General features: G+C 38.2%; 1 protein-coding gene across 5 annotated transcripts in view; it reads left to right on the forward strand.

The window, feature by feature from the left end:
- Window positions 1-22,417, forward strand: part of LOC109431649 (sodium- and chloride-dependent neutral and basic amino acid transporter B(0+)) — a 436,299-nt gene that overhangs the window by 411,576 nt on the left and 2,306 nt on the right. For all 5 annotated transcript variants that reach the window (XM_062852590.1, XM_029874567.2, XM_062852591.1 and 2 more), the window contains 5 exons: window positions 11,718-11,949; window positions 21,573-21,730; window positions 21,826-21,869; window positions 21,944-22,036; window positions 22,108-22,374. In XM_062852590.1, coding sequence (XP_062708574.1) covers window positions 11,718-11,949; window positions 21,573-21,730; window positions 21,826-21,869; window positions 21,944-22,036; window positions 22,108-22,374 — 794 coding nt within the window. The remainder of the gene's footprint in view (window positions 1-11,717; window positions 11,950-21,572; window positions 21,731-21,825; window positions 21,870-21,943; window positions 22,037-22,107; window positions 22,375-22,417) is intronic.

Below are 22,417 nucleotides of genomic sequence, written 5' to 3' on the forward strand. Positions count from 1 at the left end.
AGATCCTCCAGGAATTTTCAAAGAAATTCCTTCTGCAATTTCCGAAGGCATTCCTCCTGGAATTTCCGAAAGAATTCCTTTATAAATTTCCGAAGGAATTCCTTCAGGAATTTCCGAAGGAAATTATCCAGCAATTTCAGAAGGAATTCCTCCTAGAATTTCCTAGGGAATTCCTGCAGTAATTTCCGGTGGAATTCCTCCAGGGATTTTCGAAGGAATTTCACCTGGAATTTTCAAAGGATTTACTGCCGGAATTCTTTCATGAATGTCCGAAGGAATTCCACCACGAATTTCCGAAAGAATTCCTCCAGAAATTTCAGAAAGGAATTTCTCCAGGTATTTCCGAAGGAATTACTCCAGGAATTTCCGAAGGAAATCCTCCACGAATTCTCGAAGGACTTCCTTAAAGAATTTCCGAGGGAATTACTCCAGGATTTTCCCGAAGAATTCCTCCATGAGTTTCCGGAGGAGTTTGTCCAGGAATTTCCGTAGGAATTCCTCCAGGATTTTCAAAGGATTTTCTCCTGAATTTCCAAAGTAATTCCTCTTCGAATTTCCAAAGAAATCCCTTCCGGAATTGGCTTTTTAAGCGATGTTGAGATAATTCCATTTTCTGAATCTGCACGCCAAACTGAGCCGAAATCCAAATTTTCATGAATTTTGGAGCCCGGGAACCTATTTAAAAATCAATTTGAAGTTTGTATGGGAGCGATTTGTCGAATCACCCCTCGTCGGATTTTGTACTGGGCGGAGCTGTCAAGCAGTTGCCCAGCTGTCAAAAGGTGATTTGAATAAATCTTCTTGAAATTGATTTTAGGTATCAAAACAAAGTTCTAAAAATCTGAAAAAAATCATAGAGGCTTAGAAAAAGGTGCTCTTTCGTTTAAAAATATAAAATCATTGAATTTTTCTAAATTTAAAAACCCAATTTCCAAAGAAATTTTTTATGGATTTGCCTTGAAATACCTCCAAAAATTTCCGAATGAATTCCTCCAAAAAGTTTTGACGGTTGTCCTCAAAAAAAATCCTTAGGATTTTCTCACATAATCCCCTAACGTGTTTTTGAAGGAATGTTTGAAGAAGTTTGTCAAGTTTTCATAGGAGTTCCGCAATACATTTTTGAAGGAATTTCTTGAGGAATTTCCGAAGAAACTTCTCAAGGATCTTTCGCTGGAATTCCTTGAGGAATTTCGTAAAGATTTATAAAAAAAAAAACGAAAAAAATCCTCAACGAACTTATCAAACAATTTTCTCACGAAATTTCCGAAGGTATTCCATAAGACATTTCAGACAAATGTCAAAAAAATTTCCAAACGAACTCCTTTAACAATTTCCAAATTTTCGTAATCAAGGCATTTTTAAAGGAGTTCTTCAAAGAATTTTCGAATGAGTTCCTCTAGGAAATAAAAAAAATCACAAAGAGCATTTCTTCAGGAATTTTCGAAATATTTTTTCAAGGAAGTTTTGAAAGAATTTTAAAGAAATTCCTTATGGAATTTCAGCAGGAAAATCTCAAGAGACTTTTAGTGGATTTTTGCCTTTCTCGTACACCAAGGTGTACCGAAAGGCTATATGTTCACTCCAAAAACGAAAATTTGATAGAGCCCCCGGAGGGGTCAAGTGTTATATACCAATCGACTCAGCTCGATGAGTTGAGATGATGTCTGTGTGTATGTATGTGTGTGTGTGTGTGTGTGTGTATGTATGTGTGTGTGTGTGTGTGTGTGTGTGTATGTGTACAAAAAAGGTCACCTCATTTTTAGATAGTAAATATGAACCGATTTCAACGACCGATGGTTCATTCGACGCGGCATCTGGTCCCATTGTTTCCTATTGAAAATGGTTCCGATCGGTCCAGCCGTTCCGGAGTTATGGCCATTTAGGTGTTCTGGACCGGTACCCCAGGAAGGGGCCAGATATGAAATTGCAACAAACCCATGCATGCGACCCATCAAACCACGGCATTTTCGATTATCTGATGAACAGGAAGTAGGAAAAATGTCTCTGACTATATCTGAACCGGTATTGTTCCGGAACCGGTTCCGGTTGTCTCGCCGGAAGAGGCCAAATAAGAAAGTGAACATAACCCATGCATGCGACACGTCAATAGCGGCTTTTTCTATAACCAGTTGAACGGTAAGCAGGAAAATAGTTTCAGACCATGTTTGAACCGGTAGTGTTCCGGAACCGGTTCCGGATGTCCTGTCGGAAGTGGCTAATAACCAAAAGTGAACCAATCCCAGGCATGCGACACATCAAAGAGCGGCTTTTTCGATAACCAGATGAATGATAAGCAGGAAAATAGTTTCAAACCTCGTTTGGACCGGTAGTGTTCCGGAACCGGTTCCGGATGTCCTGCCGGAGGTGGCCAATTAAAAAAGTGAATCAAACCCAGGCATGCGACACATCAAAGAGTGGCTTTTTCGATAACCAGATGAACGGTAAACAGGAAAATAGTTTCAGACCATGTTTGAACCGGTAGTGTTCCGGAATCGGTTCCGAATGTCCAGCCGAAAGTGGTCAATTAAAAAAGTGAACCAAACCCATGCATGCGACACATCAAAGAGCGGCTTTTTCGATAACCAGATGAACGGTAAGCAAGAAAATAGTTTCAGGCCATATCTGAACTAATTGTATTCCGGAACCGGCTCCGGATGTCCTGCCGGAAGAGACCAATTAAAAAGGTGAACCAAACCCAGGCATGTGGCACATCTAAGAGCGGCTTTTTCGATAACCAGATGAACGGTAAGCAGGAAAATAGTTTCATACCGTATCTAAACCGGTTGTGTTCCGGAACCGGTTCCAGGTGTCCCGTCGGAAGTGACCAATTAAAAAACTGAACCAAACCCATGCATGCGAAACATCAAATCAGCAAAAATGTTCGTTAACCAGATAAACGGGCAGGAAGAAAATACACAGATAAAAATAGTGAGATTTACACGTCATGTAAACTTCAGTTTAGTCATGTAAACTTAATGTTTTAATGGTTTACATGATATATCATGTATATTTGTGTTATATGTCATGTAAACACACAGAGTCATGCTGAATTACATGACATATAATGGAAGTTTGTTTACATGATATTTTATGACTTTTACATGATATGTCATGTAAACTTCTGTGATATCCCACGCTCCAATCATGTGCATCATATGTCACAGAATTTTTTACACTCTTTTTTCGATCTGTGTAGTCTCTGGCCACACTTAAGATTACCGGCAGTGTTGCAGAATAATGATTGGATCCATTGCTGAAATTACGCAGGTGAACAAAATCGATGCAAGCGATTTATATGTGTAAAAGAACAAAATCTTGATAAAAATTTAAGCGATCTTGTCAAATTACACCATTTTAGATTCCTGAGGCATCATTATACAGTAGGATGGATCATCGATGTATGGAAAAATTTAGATTTTATAGCGCCAATCCCCTTTTGCGTCTAAAATTACTGCGAACAATTTTTATGCAACTGGTTGAGCCCTCGCGCTCTGTAACACGGTTGAAATTTGAATGGGCTTTAATAGCGAAAATTTCGCTTGCTTGCACTTTTTTTTTGTCAAATTTTACATGAATCTTATAACTAATGATAATAAAATATAGGCTAAAGTGCGCAGAAAAAAAATTGCCGAAATGACTTGATAATGATCGGCATCCAGTTCTAGTGAAGGTGGTCAAGCAGTCAACTGAGAGATTTGATATTTTTCAGCTCGGCCTATACGTTTAACATAGCGTCGGAATATGAACCATCAATAAGTTTCCAAATTCAATTATGGCTTTGATAAAATTCTTGCTTTTCTGAATAAGACTGACACAAATTTCGATTTTCTTTTAAGTCCAGAGGGGTCCCCCTTGGAAATTTTGGTCGGAATTCAACATTTTGAAGAAGTGTACAAATAAATAAACCAATAAATTTTTCAATTTTAAAGTGATGTTAGAGTCTTCCAGAAGTTTTTTTTTTTTTATCAAAACCGATGAGTTAAGCGGTGTTGCTTAATTTTTTAAGAATTTTTTCATCAAATACATCTATTATTTATCAACTCCACCCCACATTGACGAGTCAACGAGCACTGTGACAAAACAAAATGAGATTTATTCCGTTCTAGAGTATTCTCAGGATTCAGGATCACTTCGGCTTATGGCCGGAAAAAATGTTGAGGACATATTCGACGAGAAAGGCACTATCACCACTAGGTGGATTAATCTGGAGTTTTTTTTCGATATTTTCGAAAAAATTGCTTCAGGAGTTTGGGAAGGAATTCTCACAGAAATTTCCGGATGAATACATCCAAGAATTTTTGAAGGTATTCCTCAAGGAACTTTCGGACGAATTCCTCACGAAAACTCTGAAGGAGTTTCTCAAGGAATATTCTAAATCTATTTCAAAGAAATTCCTCAAGGAATTCCCGAAGAATCTTCTAAAGGAAATCGTAGAAGAACTCTCGATGGAATGTCTTATGGAATTTCTCAAGGTGCTTTAGAAATGAAGGAATTTCTCAAGAAATTTCTGAAGAATTGGTCAAGGAATTTCCGGTGGAATTCCTTAAGGATTTTCAAAATAAATTCCTGAAATTATTTTTTAATTGATTCCTTTAGTAATTTCCAAAGATATTCCTCCAGGAATTTCCGAAGGAATTCCTTTAGAAATTTTCAAAGAATTTTTTTCCGGTAATTCCGAAGGAATTCATCAAAGAATTTTTCGAACAAATTTCTCCAAAAATTTCTTAGGGTATTCCTCAAGGAAATGAATCTTAGTTTGATTGGAATTTTTGAAAGAATTCCCGGAGAAGTTCTTAAAGTATTTTCTGGAGCTTCTCAAACGGATTTCTGGTGGAATTAAGAATGATATTTGTAAAGAATTACTGGGGAAATTCTCAAAAGAATGCATAATGAAATGCGTAATAAAACTTCTGGAGGATTTATTGAAGAAATTTCTGAAGGTATTCCCAATGGAATTACTGCAAGTTTTCCGAAGGTAATTTCTACTGGAATATCTACATTAAAAAAACCTGGAAAAATATTAAAGAAATTTCTGGAGAAACTGCTGGATAAATTCAAATTTATAATGGCATTTGTTAAAAAATTCCTGAAGCAATATCTTGAGGAATTCCTCAGGATTATAATCATATATGATTCTTCCATTGAACCATTCCTGTCAATCACCCATATTTCATACTTCACTTTTATTTTTTTTTAAATGATGAAGTATTTGAACTCCTTGTTACTGCAAAGTGGTTTTCAGTGTAAGGGTGCTCGCCCCCCCCTGGCCGAAAAGCTGGCTACGCCCTGCTCTCGTAAATAAAAAAGATATGGATTTTGGTTTGGGAAGGATCAGGAATTTAGTAGGATTAAATTATGCGATTGAATTATTATAAAATTAATACTGCACATACGTATCACATGGTGCACAAAAATATTTTTTCAACCTGTGCATAACCAACCAAGCTATGGCGGAAAACCCAAAAACAGAGATCTTTAAATCAACTATCCCCAAATCAAATAATCAAGTTCATCCATCTGAAAGCTATGATCAAATATCAATGAAAACATTTTATGTTGAATATTGTTGTGCAACGAATTATTTCCTATTGGTTCAAGCGTTGCAGCGATCGACGCGCCACCATCCCCCGAATATTGGAGTCACGGTGAAGCATCACTGCGAACATGATACCTACTTCAGACACGAATGCCACTTAAGTGGTAAAGTGTCTTAAATATATAGTAATAATAATGATACCTACTCCCTCTAACATACAAAATATGGTGGCGCGTCGATCGCTGCAATACACTGAAGTTTTTTTTTACGACGGTAATGGTCCCGCGTAAAAAAAAACCGCGTAAAAAAAAACCGCGTTATTTCGAGACCCGTCGTAAAAAAAACCGCGTTATTTCAAGACCCGTCGTAAAAAAAAACCGCGTTATTTCAAAAAACGTCGTAAAAAAAGTCAAGTCACGTTAGATGTGGTGCTGACTATTTTGCGCGTGTTTTTGAAAAAACGCGGATTTTTTTTACGACGGTTTTTGAAATAACGCGGTTTTTTTTTACGACGGGTCTCGAAATAACGCGGTTTTTTTTTAGGACGGACCGCGTAAAAAAAACCGCGTAAAAAAAACCGCGTAAAAAAAACCGCGTAAAAAAAAAACTTCAGTGTATTCTGTTTTTTTTTTTTTTTTTGAGAGGCATAATATATTAAGACAAAATTCTGTGCCGACACCAACAGTAACGGACCGCGCAAACTAAGGAAATTAATACAAAAACATCTTGTAAAGCAAAATACTGTAGCCAGCACACTTAAGGCGAAACTGGAAGCATTTCCTCATTTTTTTGGTTTTTGTTTTTTTATAAAACAACGAAGCAATATTTTCAAAATCGGTTTTCGTACACATATAGAGTATGGATCAAGGTATCTCCTGATTTTTTTCCAGGTGGAAAATGTTTTTCGTTTTCGCAGAAACCATTTTTTGTGAAATTTTGTTTAAAAATGGTTTTTGCAAAAACGAAAAACATTTCCACCTGGAAAAAATCAGGAGATACCTTGATCCATACTCTACATATGTAGGAAAACCGATTTTGAAAATTTTGCTTCGTTATTTTATGAAAAATCTAAAACCAAAAAGTGAGGAAATGGATCCCGTTTCTCCTTAAGGCGAAACTGGGAACATTTCCTCATCTTTTGGTCCGGATCCTTCACTAAACAACGAAATTTTCAAAATCGATTCCCATACGCGTTCAGAGGAAGGATCAGGGTGTATCCTGAATTTCTTTCGTAGTTGAAAATGTTTTTCGTTTTTCCATGAATTTTTTTTTATAGAAATTTTGTGAAAAAATGTTTTTGGTAAAAAGAAAAACACTGTTCACTACGAAAAAAAAAATCAGGAGGTACCCTGATTCCTCTCCAAATGCGTATGAAAACCGATCCCGAAAACTTCGCTACGCCACTCAAAAATCAAAACCCAAAAAATGATCATCCACGGAAAAACCTTATGCGATCATTAGCTTTTCCTTGGTAATAGTAATGTACTGCGAAAGTAACGGGCCATGTTTGAAATTACCAGTTTGTGCAAAAAAATAAACCATGGCACCAAACAGTAGCGTATAGTGACGACACTCACAAATTGCTCCTACATAAAATGAGCATATAATGGTCCACTGCACGAATTTCTGCTGGCCTGCTTACTCTCACGGAAAATTTGACGTTTGAGCGGTGCCGACACTGCTCAAACGTCAAATTTCGTGTGGGAGTAAGCAGGCCAGCAGAAATTCGTCAAAAAATTCGACAAATGAAAATATTTGTATTATCAAACAATAGTTCAGTTTAAACTAGAAATCAGTTTGTCGCTATAGTAAACTGAAAAATCGGTTGATTTGAACTAGAATTTAATTGTGTTTACAATTTATTTTTCTGCGTGTACAAGTTGTTAATCAAACATAGCTAATGTGATGAAACAATATAGCTCTAATTCCCAGAAGAAGGTGAAATACACACCGAAACGTAGGACAGTAGATGCGAAAGGCGTTTTAGCTGCTTAATATACACTGAAAGAGCCGTAAAACAAGCGAAACACATATAGAAAGTATATTTAAGACAACTAAAGAAAAAAAAAGAAAAACAATCTTCTTATACCATACCCATCCAGCTCTCTTGTTCTGTTGAGTTTTTTTTTCCTATTTCCGGAATTGAACCTAGACTGCCTAGACTGGACCACGTTGAAACCCGGAAGCGCTAACGCTGTGTACTACGATGATCATATATTTGCACATGGAAAAATGTGCAATATAAAGTAAGGTATAGTCAGCTCGTGTCTTGTTGAGTTGTGTTTCCAGCAGCTCTAAAAAGTTGTGCTAGAATGCCATTAGTTATCTTACCCACCCAAAATCCACCCCATTCGAAAACAAGTGATTACGGAACCGATTGATTCTGTTCTTGATGTTTTCATACGTGCTCACTTCCAACAAAAAAAAAACAAAAATTAGGAACAATACAAACCGCGCTTCAATCCTTCATTTTGGGTATAATGATATCGGGAGCACTCTGCTTAATAAGTAGGGACAATGGAAATTCGCGGCAAAATTTCTTAAATTTCGCGGGCCAACATTGTGAATTTTGCGGCTGCATATTTTTGACCGTATCGTCGAAGAAAACGCCGATTTAGCATGCGAAATGAAGCATTTCGTTGGTTTTTGTGGGGCGTAAACGTAATCTCACAGAAAAAGTAACAAATTTGATGAAAAATCGAAAAAAAATATGTAAAATTGTTCAAACTTTTATTATGCCGGGCTCGGATCGAAATCGTCAATTAGTACACACTGTTAAAAAATACCAGTTAAATTTTGTTTTTAAACTAAAAATGGTGGAAATTTCAGCTTATTTTCTAAATATTGTCAGATTTCGCGGCATTTCGCGAGATTTCTTAAATTTCGCGACCGTTGCCCGATTTCGCGGATTTCGCGGCTTCCGCGAAATCGCGAATTTCCATTGTCCCTATTAATAAGGAAATCGTAACATTGCTGCCAAGGCTTGTCCTGTCTTGCTCAGTTTCACCTACCAGCATGTTTTGGTCGCATTCACCACCAGTCCGACCTTTGCTGCTTCATGTTTCAGGCCGGTGTACAGTTCTGGCACCGTTGTTCTAAATGTTCTAGCATGTACTCCGCAAAACACGCAAATTGGCCGGATTTCTTGATGATCGTAACCCGGCAGTTGAATCCGGCTCGTCACATAAAAACTTCTAGGACGATGTTGAATAGTAGGCAGCAAAGTCCATCACCTTATCGCAGTCCCCGTCGAGATTCGAAATAGTTGGGACCTGGTATTCATGGCATTTATAGAGGATTTGTCGAACAGTAAACCGTAGCCGGTAACTTCCAACGTTCTAAATCCAATAGTTCTAAATCTGGACGCAGTGATCTTCACCCGACAAACGAGAGAGAGAGAGAGAGAGAGAGGAGAGAGAGAGAGAGAGAGAGAGAGAGAGAGAGAGAGAGAGAGAGAGAGAGAGAGAGAGAGAGAGAGAGAGAGAGAGAGGAGAGAGAGAGAGAGAGGAGAGAGAGAGAGAGAGAGAGAGAGAGAGAGAGAGAGAGAGAGAGAGAGAGAGAACTTCCAACGAACTCATTTACTTTAGGGTGACGGAAAACTATCTGAGATAGCACTTTGTAGGCGGTACATGATCACTCGAAAGTTTTCACACATCAACTTTAGCGTGGCTCAAAATACCACATGTCAAAAAGTTCGATGGGCCCCCTTCTCATTTCGTTCTATATGACGCCACGATGCTCTGGTCAAATTTTCAGCTAAATCCGTTAACATTAGGGCGGTGCTAAACTCATTTGAATTTTGTATGGGAGTTTATATGGGAAAACATCGTTTTTAGCATTTTTCTCATGAGGGGCACTATTTTTACTTAAAACACATAACCGATTGTATTGAACAATAGCCTCACATGTGCTGAAAAACTTTGTCGAAGACCGCAAAGTCATCCGAAGCTTGTAGGAAAAGATATTACACGCAGACCACCTGGTGGTGCTTAACATTTAACATGTAAAGGAATAACAATAGCAATAAAATCTCATTGAATGGGCCCGAATTGTCTAGGCTATAGCTTTTTTCGCAAGTGTCTGATCACGTTGCGGTCTTCGACAAAGTTTTTCGGCATATCCCAGGCTATATTTTTATAGGATCGATTACGTGTTTTAAGGGAAATTGGAACCCCTCAGAAGAAAACTGCAAAAAACGATGTTTTCCCATATAAACGCCCATACAAACTTCAAACAAGTTTAGCACCGCCCTAATGTTAACGGATTTAGCTGAAAACTTAACTAGAGCATCGTGGCGTCATATAGAACGAAATGAGAAGGAAGCCCATCGAACTTTTTGACATGTGGTTTTGCCATACAAGCTTGAGCCACCCTAATCAACTTGTTGCCTGTCTTGTGGCTGGGACATATTATCCCTTCCTTCTACTCCTCCGGTTCTTGACTACAAGGATTTATTCACAAATATCATAACGCCAATATAGGCCTATTTTGGCACCCACCCACCCCTTCTTAAGACTGTTTGTATGGGAAGAAATTTTTTTTTGTTCGGGATGTTACACCATTCAGAACACTCACCCACATCCTCCAGCGTTATGAAATTTGTGAACAAGCCCCTAACTGGTGCAGACAGGTGGCCAAATTTTCCGGGATCATCTGATGGTCGACATAAGATCCCGTTGAGCTTCTGGTAAAGCTCTCCTCCTCCTCTCCTCTTCTTGGCGTAACGTCCTCACTGGGACAAAGCCTGCTTCTCAGCTTAGTGTTCTATGAGCACTTCCACAGTTATTAACTGAGAGCTTCCTCTGCCAATGACCATTTTGCATGTGGTCGGCGTTAAGTCAGACCGGACCATCTGTATTTCAATGATTTTGGGGAAATGTCCGGCAAGCACTTCGGATATCGAGTCGTGCGCATTATTTTCTGGAAAAACTGTAGTTCTTGTATGTAATGACCCATCTGCATCGAAGAAACATCGAAAAGTTCAGAATTATCGAATTTCTTCGCTTATCTTTACCTGTCCAAAAAATCGCGTAGTCCACTCTGACTTAACGCCGACCATGTGTATATCGTGTGGCAGGCACGAAGATACTCTATGCCCAAGGAAGTCAAGGAAATTTCCTTTACGAAAAGATCCTGGACCGACCGGGAATCGAACCCGTCACCCTCAGCATTGGTCATGCTGAATACCCGTGCGTTTACCGCCTCGACTATATGGGCCCTTCCAAGCTCTTCAATTCAAAGCAAAAAGGTAAAGCAAATACCTATAACTGTATATATCCTTAAGGCTACTCTGTGATTGACCAGAACAATTTAATTGGCACAGAGAACCAATGAATGGTGCTGGGGACTAGCAAACTATTCTCTATGTACAGAATCGAGATTCATCATTCAAAGAGGTAATAACGACGCCGGTCACGTCCTTACGGCCACCAGGAAAGGGAACTATTTTGAGAACTCTTAACTGTCATATAAATCAACTGTTCCATAAACAAATACTTTGTCCAAGTATGTCATAATTCGGTAGATCACCTGAAAATCATGCAAAACGAAAATCTTATGAAACATTCAGGTCATCATAACTCAGCACACCCAAGCACGGATTACTCGAAGTCAGTCAGTAGGACAGCACAGTCAGTAAAGAGACCCGTTTTCCCGCGATGACCAGTCTTTAAACGGATAACAGTAAAACGATTCTGCACCATTGCTGCCCTATCCTATCTGTCGCAAACTACTCGCGGTACTTATAAATCTACCTATATTTTAGCTATGCCTTACGTCCCACAGGGAAAAACGACCAGCCCAATACACGAAAACATTAATTCTAACAGGGCTCACCTTCTTCATTGCGCCCGGATGATGGTGCCGGCTGGCATGGATTAGCCCAGCCCGCTCTAGTGCAAGCATTTTCCAGACCCACTTCTGATACCGGTCGGTCTAGTGCACCTGAGCTCTTACACTTCCACCGAACGGCACAAATAAGTTATTTGAAATAACCCTTCTTCACCTTGGCCTATCATCGCGCTCGGCGCTTATATAATCAAGAAAAATATGTTTGCCTTCCAATTAGATGGAAGGTATCACTTTTTTCGCGACTTCCATCGTCATGATGATCCTTTTATTAATGGCAGTCATTTAAAGTTTTCTTTCTCACCCTCTCCGTTTTCTTTTCTTTTCTTTTCAGTCAAGATCATCAATATTTCGCGGCGTGATACTGTGTCTGTGCCTGAACCTAACCTACGCCAATGTGGCCCGGTTCCCACGCGAGCTCCAGCAGCATGGATCGGCTTTCCTCGTGCCCTACGGCATACTGTTGCTCCTGGTGGGGCTGCCGGTTGTGCTGCTCGAAATTTCACTGGGCCAGTTCCTCGGGCAGGGATCGGCGCACATGTGGCGCGCGGCGCCCTTTCTCAAGGGTAAGTTTAGACATTTTGATAACTTTTTATTCGACAGGTTTTTCACAGGGTAGATCATCAAAAAATAATGCCACAATCTTTAATATGAACAAAATAAAACGAGCATCCAGATTACGCTCGAGACATTAATAAACGGCAGACAGCCCACTTACAACCATGCAGGGTCTAGGACCAGAGGCCTCTTGATGTAGTTTTCTGCTTTACCACCAAGTTTTGTGAATTTCGTCCTGGTCTGCAAACTACGGGACTTCAGCTGGTTACAGATGCCACAGAAAATCCTATTTGAAGCTGCAAGACCTTGCTGACAACATGACGTGCGACAAGCGTTCCGATGTACACAAATTCCTTGATAAACTCTTCCAATGTTTCAAATTGCTCACTACCACTTCGCTAGCAACATGACCATTATTGGACCTACGCTATCTACCGGCTGACATGTACTTCGTCTTGCTAGTGTTGATTTTGAGGTCAATTCTTACTGTTCTCATTTTAAAAGGGACGAACGCTGCTTCCACGGCACAACGGTGAATTCCGATGATATCAATATCATCTGCAAATCTAGGAGCATGTGTGAACTGCTGTTCGAATCCGTATGAAGTTGATCACCAATATTAACTTCTATTCTCGATCAGCCTAGGTAGCTGTTTAGTGTCGGCAACGGTTATCTCAATTGGCTAAGAATAAGTAACACCACGAACCGCCTGTTCCAGTGGTAGCAGTCTACTAATCTGGTTATCCCTAATTTTTTAATACACTGACACAATCTTCAGCCAGAGGTTGTACAGACTGAACGAAACTTAGCACTAGACAACGGACACGACACATATTACGAGCACCAGTGGATACGAGGAAGAAACATTTCTTGCGAAAAGTTTCATCGCTCGGAGTGGGAATCAAACCCTCACATGGTACGGTTATACGCTTGGTGACGCTACCCGCACGACCACGAGGCTCCACATGTTGTTATGCGGCTTCTTGATTACCGTGCCTAGGAATGAATGGTTAGGGAAGGCTAATAAAAACATAATCTCAAGCGGAGCCTGTGGATATCCGGATGCATCAATGCGGGGCTTACTGTTTCAGAAAACGACCTCAAGATGTACGTGGAAGCCCTGTCATACTTGAAATGGGTCGTTGGACGTGCAGTAGCGCTATCACCTTCCATCTCCAGGACTAAAACTGTTTGCGTCTATGAATTAAAATTAAAAATAGACGCAGACATTTTTCTTCCATAAAAGCACTGCCGGTCAGTGGGAGATGGATTGTACATACATTCATACATACATACAATCGCAAACGGAGCCTGTGGAATACCAGGGCGCTCCGACAATATTTTACTCTTTTTGTGCGATGGACCTTGTGTTTCTCCGAGATAATCATCTGCCTTTCTTTAGTCTCAAATTTGAGGATAAATAAGGGCGGGATTATGAAGATGTTCTTAGTCAGTTTAAACTTTCACCTATATGGTTTCGCATTATGCGTTTTACACAGTAGTGTATTCTGTGTATCCTCGCCTTTGGCGTTTTCCAAACGATACCGATCTGGTTTTATTTCTACTGTTCTTTGTTGTGCTGTTGTTGCGAAGAGTTCAATCTTGCCTAGTTTGGATAGCGGCTACGGTTAGGTTAGCTCAGATCAATCTTCAGCAAAAAAACAACATCAACAATCAATCTTTGCAGGCTAAAGCCAAATGGTGCAGCCCAAGTGACCTTAGTCCAAGCACCTTACTTTCGTAAGGGCAATTTATATCTAGGAAACCTTGTAAACTCGGTGTTTGCTATTTTCAGTAAAAAGGAAATGGCAAACTCGCGTGTCATGCCACGAGCCTGTGTGCTTGTCAACAACGCAATCGTTGCTACACCCATCTCTGAGATGTATGTGGTATCACAATTGATGTTTCTGTTAGAAATCTCAACAAGAAATACGTTTATTGTTCGAGAGCCGTAGCGTGCGGTTGGCCAGATTGGCCCCCGCCAAGAGCGCCAGCCTCAGAGGGGCACCGAAAAGGTCTAAGGCTAGAAGGAAACGGGATGATTCTGTTGCTTCCTTGTATGTTTTCAAGATTTTACTAATTTCTAATGTCGAATTCGTTTATTTGCACCACCTGCACCGCTTTGCCACCGGGTGTAGCAAACTTGCACCGAAACCGTTCGTTTATTCGCAGGTACTGTTCTGTTTTGACACCCGATTGGCACCGGTGCAAGAAAATGCTACACCCAGTTTGAGCGCGGTGTAGCAGGTACAAAGCTAGTTTTACCAATACATGCATATTAGCGTGGGACACAAAAAGACATTTTACTCCTGTACACTTTTTAAGTTCCATTTTGGTCCCATGTCAACTGTGCAAAATTTCAGATCGATCGGAGAAACTATATTTTAGCGCCAGCCATTTTAAGTTTTCATACGATTTAGTATGGGGAAAATCATTTTTTCACAGAAAAATCGCCACAGGTTGCCCCTTAGCCCCTAAAAATAAATCGATGAATGATTTCTGTTGGAAATTTTACGAGGAACCAACCCTCCGAAGACCGCAAAGCGATCTGAGGCATGTGGAAAAAGTTATTGACTGAAAACCGAATGGCATGCAAACGCTGGTTTAACATGTAAGGAATAACAATAAATAATAAAATCTCGTTATTTTATCGATCGGGTGAGGCCTAATAACTTTTTTCGTGAACACCGCATCGATTTGCTGTCTTTGAAGGTCTGATTCCTAGTAAAGTATTCTACAGAAATCATTCGTCGACTTATTTTTAGGCATCTAGGGGTGTCTCCTACCGATATTTCTTTGCAGGAGTTAAATTTCCCCATAGTAAATCGTATGAAAAACTAAGAATGGCGGGCGCTAAAATATAGTTTTTCCGATCGATCCGAAATTTTGCACAGTTGATATGGGACCAAAGTAGAACTCAAAAAGTATACAGGAACTTGAGATTTTCCATTTTTTGTATTTTCCCATATAAACCGTGTACCAGGCTAATGCATATCGCTGAACTTGTTTCGTGGTTTTGTTTTGGTAGGAATGATGATTTTCTCTTCGGCATTAGGTAAACAGTTTTCTTGGATAATAATTTAACAGCAAATCTGTGTGTTTAAAAATTATTTAAGCTTGATCGATGATTATCACGTCTTTCAATCAACTTCTGAGAAATCTTCAAAATTTATCGGTAACATGAAATTTCGAAGAGTTGATTCAACGTATATTTTTCCCATTACTATTTTTTTTGATTATCGCAAATATGTGGATTACTTTTAATGATTTTAATCATTACAATTTTCTGTCGCATAATGATCTAGGGTAATTTTCCAATTATTGCACACCTCATAAGAATAAGATGGAGTGTGCAACAATAGGCGAGTTTTAGCCGTGCAACAATTGGAAAATTACCCTATTAATTATGAAAAAAATTGACGTAATTAAGTTTTGATAAGCCCAGAATAGAATAAAAATCTATTCATTCAAATTGGACTGAAATATTACTGAAGTAACATTTTGTAGGTACAAACAGTTTCAAAAACCGTATTTTTTTATTACAACAAATATTGAATTTTTGAATTACATTGAAAGTCAAACAAATGTCACTAAAGGATTATTAAAGCGTTTTTAATATGAGTTGCGTTTCAATAACGTTATGTTCTAAAAATCATTTATTAATTTTTCTTTTTACGTTGTAGCTAATCGTTTTCTATTGAACTGCATTTAACATTTTTTGTGTTAAATTTGTGCACGTAGATCGTTTACAATTGTATGTAAGCATAATTTTTTATTGGGTATCAGAAATTGTTAAATTCTAAAAAGTTGCTTTTAATTGAAAAAATATGATATTAGGCGCCATCCACAAATTACTTAACGCTCTAGGGAGAGGGGGGGGGTGTTTACGGCCAAGCGATACGGTCCATACAAACATTTTCAGGTTTTCATACAAAAGAGCGTAACGAAGGGGGGAGGGGGTCTAAAATTGTCGATTTTAGCGTTACGTAATAAATGGATGCTGCCTTACGAGAATTTGAAGAAGATAAATAATGTAGGAGTGTTAAACATTGTATAACAATTTTCAAGTAACATTTATTATTACAAGTTTGTCATGTACAAAAAGTGGATTACTGACAACTTTTAAAATTGTTTAATTGGATACATAAAGTAAAAAATAATTTTGTTCTTCACGGAAATCATGAAAACATTGATTATGTTTATTTTTGATATCCTTTATTGTTTTCATTGACGCTCTCACGCGTTCTTACTAATATCATCATAAGATGTCAACAAATTGCACCGAAACCGTTCGTTTTTCCGGTGTCAATTGCTACACCGGTGCAGTGCACCGTCGGAAATAAACGAATTCGACAAAGATTGATCATGTGGTTTTTTTACGTTCATCCGTATTCTCAGAAATTCAGATTTAGCTAGATTATTGTTGATATTTATCATGATGCTACCTGGAAATTAAGCTATGTATTTTTTTAAAGCAATTTTAGGTTTTCTAATGAGCAAAGCAAAATCAATAAGTTTTCGGAATTCTAGTAAAAGTTTCTCTCTGAAAAATCCTAAAAAAAAATACTGGGAAATGTCTTAAGGCTACTTCCGAAGATTTTCTTCGCATTCACTGAAATATTATACAGTGTTTACAGAAAGTATTTTTAATGAAAAATATTTGGACGATGTTTATCTAAGCTTAAACTTTTGTAAAACTAGCAGAAATCATTCAAGTTGTATTTACCTACAAAACTACCAGTTGGTTTTTTTTTCTTTCATTCCTTCAAAACAAATTACTATTCCAGAAATTTAACCAAATGTTTCTTCGGAATTTTTGCAGAGTTTCTTCCTATTTCAGAAAATTTTAGAGGATTTTTTTTAACTTCATAGAAATTCTATAAAAAGTCTCTCAGAATCTCCCTGAGGAATTATCAAAAAAAAAAAAAAATCAAATCAAAAATTCATCTGGAGATTCTTCCTAGAATTTCTAGAAGGATTCCTCTACAAATTTCTCCAGGGAGGCTTTCAGGAAGTTATCAATGGATTTCTCCAGATATTTCTACAATGATGTTATTCAATATTTTCCTTCAATAGAGATTCCTGCAAAGAAATCTTTAAGGATTACTTGCAAACCCTTCAATAGATTTCCTCCGTAATTCTTCCATGGATTACTATGGAAAATCCTGCAGAGATTCCTTTAGATAGCACTCCAAGGATTCCTTTAGAGATGCCTTTGAGAATTATTTCAGAAACTCTTACAGGGATTTTTTTTAAAGAAAATATTTATGGATTTCTTTAGAAATTTGACCAAAGTTTCCATCAGAAAATTATATATAGATTAGTTTAGAAAGAAGAAATCTTTCATATCTTCAATTAATACCTTCCGAAATAGTTTCATGCCCACTAGGGATTGATCCAAATATTTCTGTTAGAATTCCACAAGAAAATATTTTATGAATGCCCTCATTAATTCTTCTTGAAAACTATAGAATTTGGAATTCATTCAGAAATTTCTCCAGGTAGGGTATCGGGATGCTTCGTTGGCATAGCCCCCTCGTTCGGCCTATCTCAATGTAAACCAAAAACTCAAACAAACACGCATAACTGGATATCGGAAAAGCTATGCGCCAAACAACTGTAACATTTCGTTTCAATTTTAGCACTTTGGAGCATTAAAATTGAATGAAAATGTCACTTTGTTTAACTTTTGTAGACGCCATGATTCTTCGGCTTAGTGGGTAGTCTATACACATGATCATAAATGACATGATTCTGGAACATTTCGAATTCACTTTTCAATAACTGAACATTTGATGCGACGGTTAAGGACGCTATTTTGAACTTGTGTATTTGTTTTCAACGAATAATAACTATTTTACAAATTGAATGTGGGCCGAATATTGGGGACATTTTTTTCACTATGTACCCAAATCTTGGCCCATCAGTAAAGTGACGTCAAAAACAACGATAAAAAGGCGTCAACAACATTTCTTGCGTAAGAACCAGAAAGAACGAACAGGAAGAAAGATTTTGTGTACGGTGACTGTAAAAATATAACACAATAATAGGGTTGCGTTGTTTTCGTTACTAGATTAAGAAAGAACTTTAATTAAAGTGATTTATTTATAGTTTTTTGAAAATTTGGCTCCGAAAATGTAATTTAAAAGTAAGATTGGTGAACAAACAGAGATAATACTTCAGCAGAAATATTGAAAAAATAAGATAATAAGTGGTTCCAGTGCATGGAAAGCAATAGGCCAACGTTGTATCCACTAATAGGCCAATTTTTGTACCATAGACCAACGTTGCATACCATCGCATCGAATCTTTTCAGCTTAATTAAGTAAATTTTTGAATATTTACGTAAGTTTACTTCCAATTGGAGAAACATGAATTACCTAGAGTGTGTAATAGGGTCAACATATTATTTCTAGTGCTATTAATTCATGAGTTATGGTCAAAATTGTCAAGGCGGCTTGCAAATTAGGCCAAGGAATGGTACACATACCCTATCCGGTTAGAAAATCTTAAATTTCTTCAAAGGTTAATTTTGAAAGCCTTTTATGGATTGCTTCAGCAAATCCTCCAGAAACATTCTAGGTTTTTTTTAATCCTACAGAGAAACCTTAAAAAATTCTGCCAGTTTTTTTTTTTCAGAAACTCTCTCAGTATTCCTCTGCAAACTATTACAATCATTCCATTAGGCATTTCATCACAAACTACTTCAGGAATCCCTGCAAGAATTACTCCATAAATTCCATTTGGCGTTCTAGCTTAAATTTCTCCAACACTTCCATCAGGTATTCTTCCAGAAATTCCTGCATAATTTTATTCAGTGATTCTAGCAGAATCATGTCCATGGTTCGTCTAATGAATATTGAACATTTTCTCACAGATCTTTTGAGAAATATTTGGATTAAACTTCAGAAGAAACCTTCGGTCAAGTTATTAGAAAATTCTGGTAAAACTAATTGAACCTATTGTCAAAATTGGTAAAATACATCGTTTGAGGATTCTGAAGAACCCCTGAGATGAATAATTTTTGAATAAATTTGTGGGCGACTTCTATTGAAATTCCTAAGAAAATACACGAATGAAAAACACTATAAGGAAATTAAAAAAAAAAACCAAAATACAACTTTTGAAGAAACTTTGAAAAAAAAAAATTAATAATCACAATCTTTAGCAAGTTAACCATTTCTAATTGTTGTGGGGCGCCGAAATGGATGCTTGCCAAGGGCGCCGTGTGACCACGCTACGACTCTATCCGTCCCCTACGGATTTTTAAACAAGTGATCGCAACCTACATTTCAAAAGGCCTTCCGCTAATTGTTGGAGGTGATGCTAATGATCACCATATCATCTAGGACAGCTCAGACATTAACTTGAGAGGCTCCAGTTTGATGGAATACTTAAGTAGTACATATCGGATCTTGGATGACTTAGCATAGGCAACCGCTCAACCTTCATGGTATCTGCTAGAAAGGATATGATACTTTGCTCTAACAGAATTAGGGGCTGTTCATAAACCACGTAGACCAAAATTTGATCATCTCAGACCCCCCCCCCCCTGCCCCCTCCTAGACTTTTGTCCATACAAAAATTTTGAAATTTGTATGAAGCGTGACTTTGGCCCGATGGACTTTGGCGCCAATATGGCCTTTCGGTAAATCCGAGTATAACATTTATTGTTTTTTTTTTCACTGAAAGGCGAACCCGTAATGGGATTCGACCATTGTGTCTCTTTGTTTCTGAACTCAATGTTACTGATCAGGTAAAATACGTTGAATTTATTCTTTATTCCAAGCTTTTCTGGACACCTCACATTGAGCTCAGAATCAAGAAAGCTTGTTTGGCCTTCGGGCAATGCTGGCGAGCCTTTGGGAAATATTGGGGTCTAAAACCCAAGTATATCAAATGGGTTTACACAACTGTTGTTCGACCAGTATTGGCCTATGGATGTCTTGTGTGGTGGCAGATGGGCGAAGTGAGAACGATACAATCTAAATTATTTAGGCCAGCTCCAAGGGATATGCTTAAAGGCGATGTCACTACGTGACTGCGATGCACACTACCGTGGGCAGTCCCATGTTAATAGGAATTCCCATAGATTATGGACAACTATGCTGCACACGGCAGTGCATAAATGTCCTCCTTTATACAAATGTTCTCCTTTTTTTGACCAAATTGAGACAAAATGTGCTCCTTCGCTTTATTTCCATATGGTCACCCAACTTTTGGTGGATTGCGACAAAGTTGTCCTTGCGCCAAGTGATCTTACAATGCAATGCACAGTAGCGTGGGTCATCGGAACCAATTTCTCAGATCAAAGCTTTTTTGGTTCCGTTTCGGGTCCTGAGTATCTGTGCAAAATTTGAGGACGATCGGTTGCGTCTACACTTTGCGCATTGCAATTGGAATTTGTATGGGATTTTGTATGGGAAAACATACTTTTTTGCATTTTTGTCATAAGTTGGAAAAGTTTGTCTGAAACTTTTTAACCGATACTGTAAAATGATAGCCTAGGATGTTCTGAAAAACTTTGATGAAGACCGCAAAGCGATCCGATGCTTGTGAAAATAGTTATAACCAACGAACCACATGCATGTGTTTATGTTTTAACATGTAAAGGAATAATAATAGCAACAAAATCATGCTGTTTTGCCAAGCAATGCTAACGCTATAACTTTTTTCACAAGCATCAGATCACTTCGCGGTCTTCGACAAAGTTTTTCAGGACACCCTAGGCTATGTTTTCTTTTTTTCGGTTTCATGGTTTCAGAAAAATTCGAGCTTGTTATGCAAGAGAAATGCAAAAAAGTGTGTTTTCCCATGTAAAACTCCATACAAACTTCAAACGCGATGCGCAAAACGTAGACATTACCGATTCTGCCCAAATTTTGCACACTTATTTGGGTCCTGAAATGGGATCAAAAAAGCTTTGATCTGATAGGATACCATTGAATTTTGTTGACCCACTCTAATGCACAGTGGTCTACGAACCAGATTTACGAGGAAAGATGCATTCAGCGCTTTCAAATGATTTTTCAGACAAATATGTTCTTCTACAAAGTTGTTCCTAATAATAAGGCCTTTTTTCCAATACACATAAAAATTAGGGTGGTCCAAATTTTTAAAGAAATTGGAAACTAAACTTTTTAATTTGTAGAGCATTTCAAAAGAAAAAATATTGTAATAAAACATTGATAAGAGGGGTGTTATTTTTGTATCTCAAGAAAAAAAATAGTCGAAAAGTGCCATTTTTTCTAGAAAATCATCAATATCTTTTGAACGCAACAACGTAGCACAAAAATGTGCGTTTTTGGAAGCTCTTAAAATGGTTCTTTGATGACTTTGATGAGAAAATTGAAGCAAAAAGGACAAAGCGTTTAAACTGTTTTGACCAAATTTGGAGAATTTTCCCATGTTTTGATAGGGTGACACTGGACCAATAGTTTTATCGCTCTTTTTTTTTTTTGTTTCAAATTTCTCAAGTTGATACCTGTGCAGCAATATATTGTACAGAACCAAAAGAAATCCAATTCCAAAATATAAATTTTAAATTTCAATTCGTCTTTCCAAGTCACAGAGCAGAATATGTCCCAGCAAAGCATAACTAACCACGATCTTCCCCTCTTTCCACGCACAGGTGCCAGCTTGGTCGGACGAATCGCCTCCTGGCTGGCGGCGATCTGGACCTCGATGCATTCGGTGATTGCGCTACTGTACGTAGGAATGTTGTCATTCAAATCTGTGCCATTTAGAGAGTGTAATAAGGCCGTAACGATCAACCAGCAGTCCATTCATGTGAGTCATATGTCCACCATGTCTGTCCACCAACTTATCTTACTGTTTTCTTGTTTTTTTTTTCTCTCGATTCTGTCTTGGTTTATCTTGCGCAGGACGGTTACGATGTGGAACCCAATAGCGGACAGGAATGTTTGAAGTGAGTACCATTAATATTCGATGCTTGCACGCATGCATGATAAATTTCGAAAATATTTCCTTTTTGCGTTGCAGATTAACATTTCTACGTCCAGTGTGGCGAAGTTCTCTCTACTTTGGACTGCTTGCGTTGAGTTTGATTCTTTTGTGGGTCATTTCGATGGTATGGTACGTATGCATTTTGCTTTCGCATTAACTTAGGGAGGATGTAATGTCATTTTGAATAATTACCATTGCAGTACACACAGTGGAAAGATCAACCGACGGTCGATTTATTTGTTTGGGTTTTTGGCGTTGGTGTTGCTGATCTTCGAGACCGGTTGGGAAGTCACGAAAGCCATCAATGACGAATATGTGCCAGGATTGTGGCCATTCTCTCCGGAGTCATTTGCTGATAGTACACTGTGGTTCAATGCTTTAGTGCAAGTCATCTACTCGCTCAACATTGGTATCGGAGCGGTGCCAGTTATTACGGGGAAGTTCCTATACAAAGGAGATGCCATCAAGTAAGATATTGTAGAAACGGACCAACGAAAAATCGTATTAACT

Source organism: Aedes albopictus, chromosome 2 (genome assembly GCF_035046485.1).
Source record: "Aedes albopictus strain Foshan chromosome 2, AalbF5, whole genome shotgun sequence".
Classification (NCBI taxonomy): domain Eukaryota; kingdom Metazoa; phylum Arthropoda; class Insecta; order Diptera; family Culicidae; genus Aedes; species Aedes albopictus.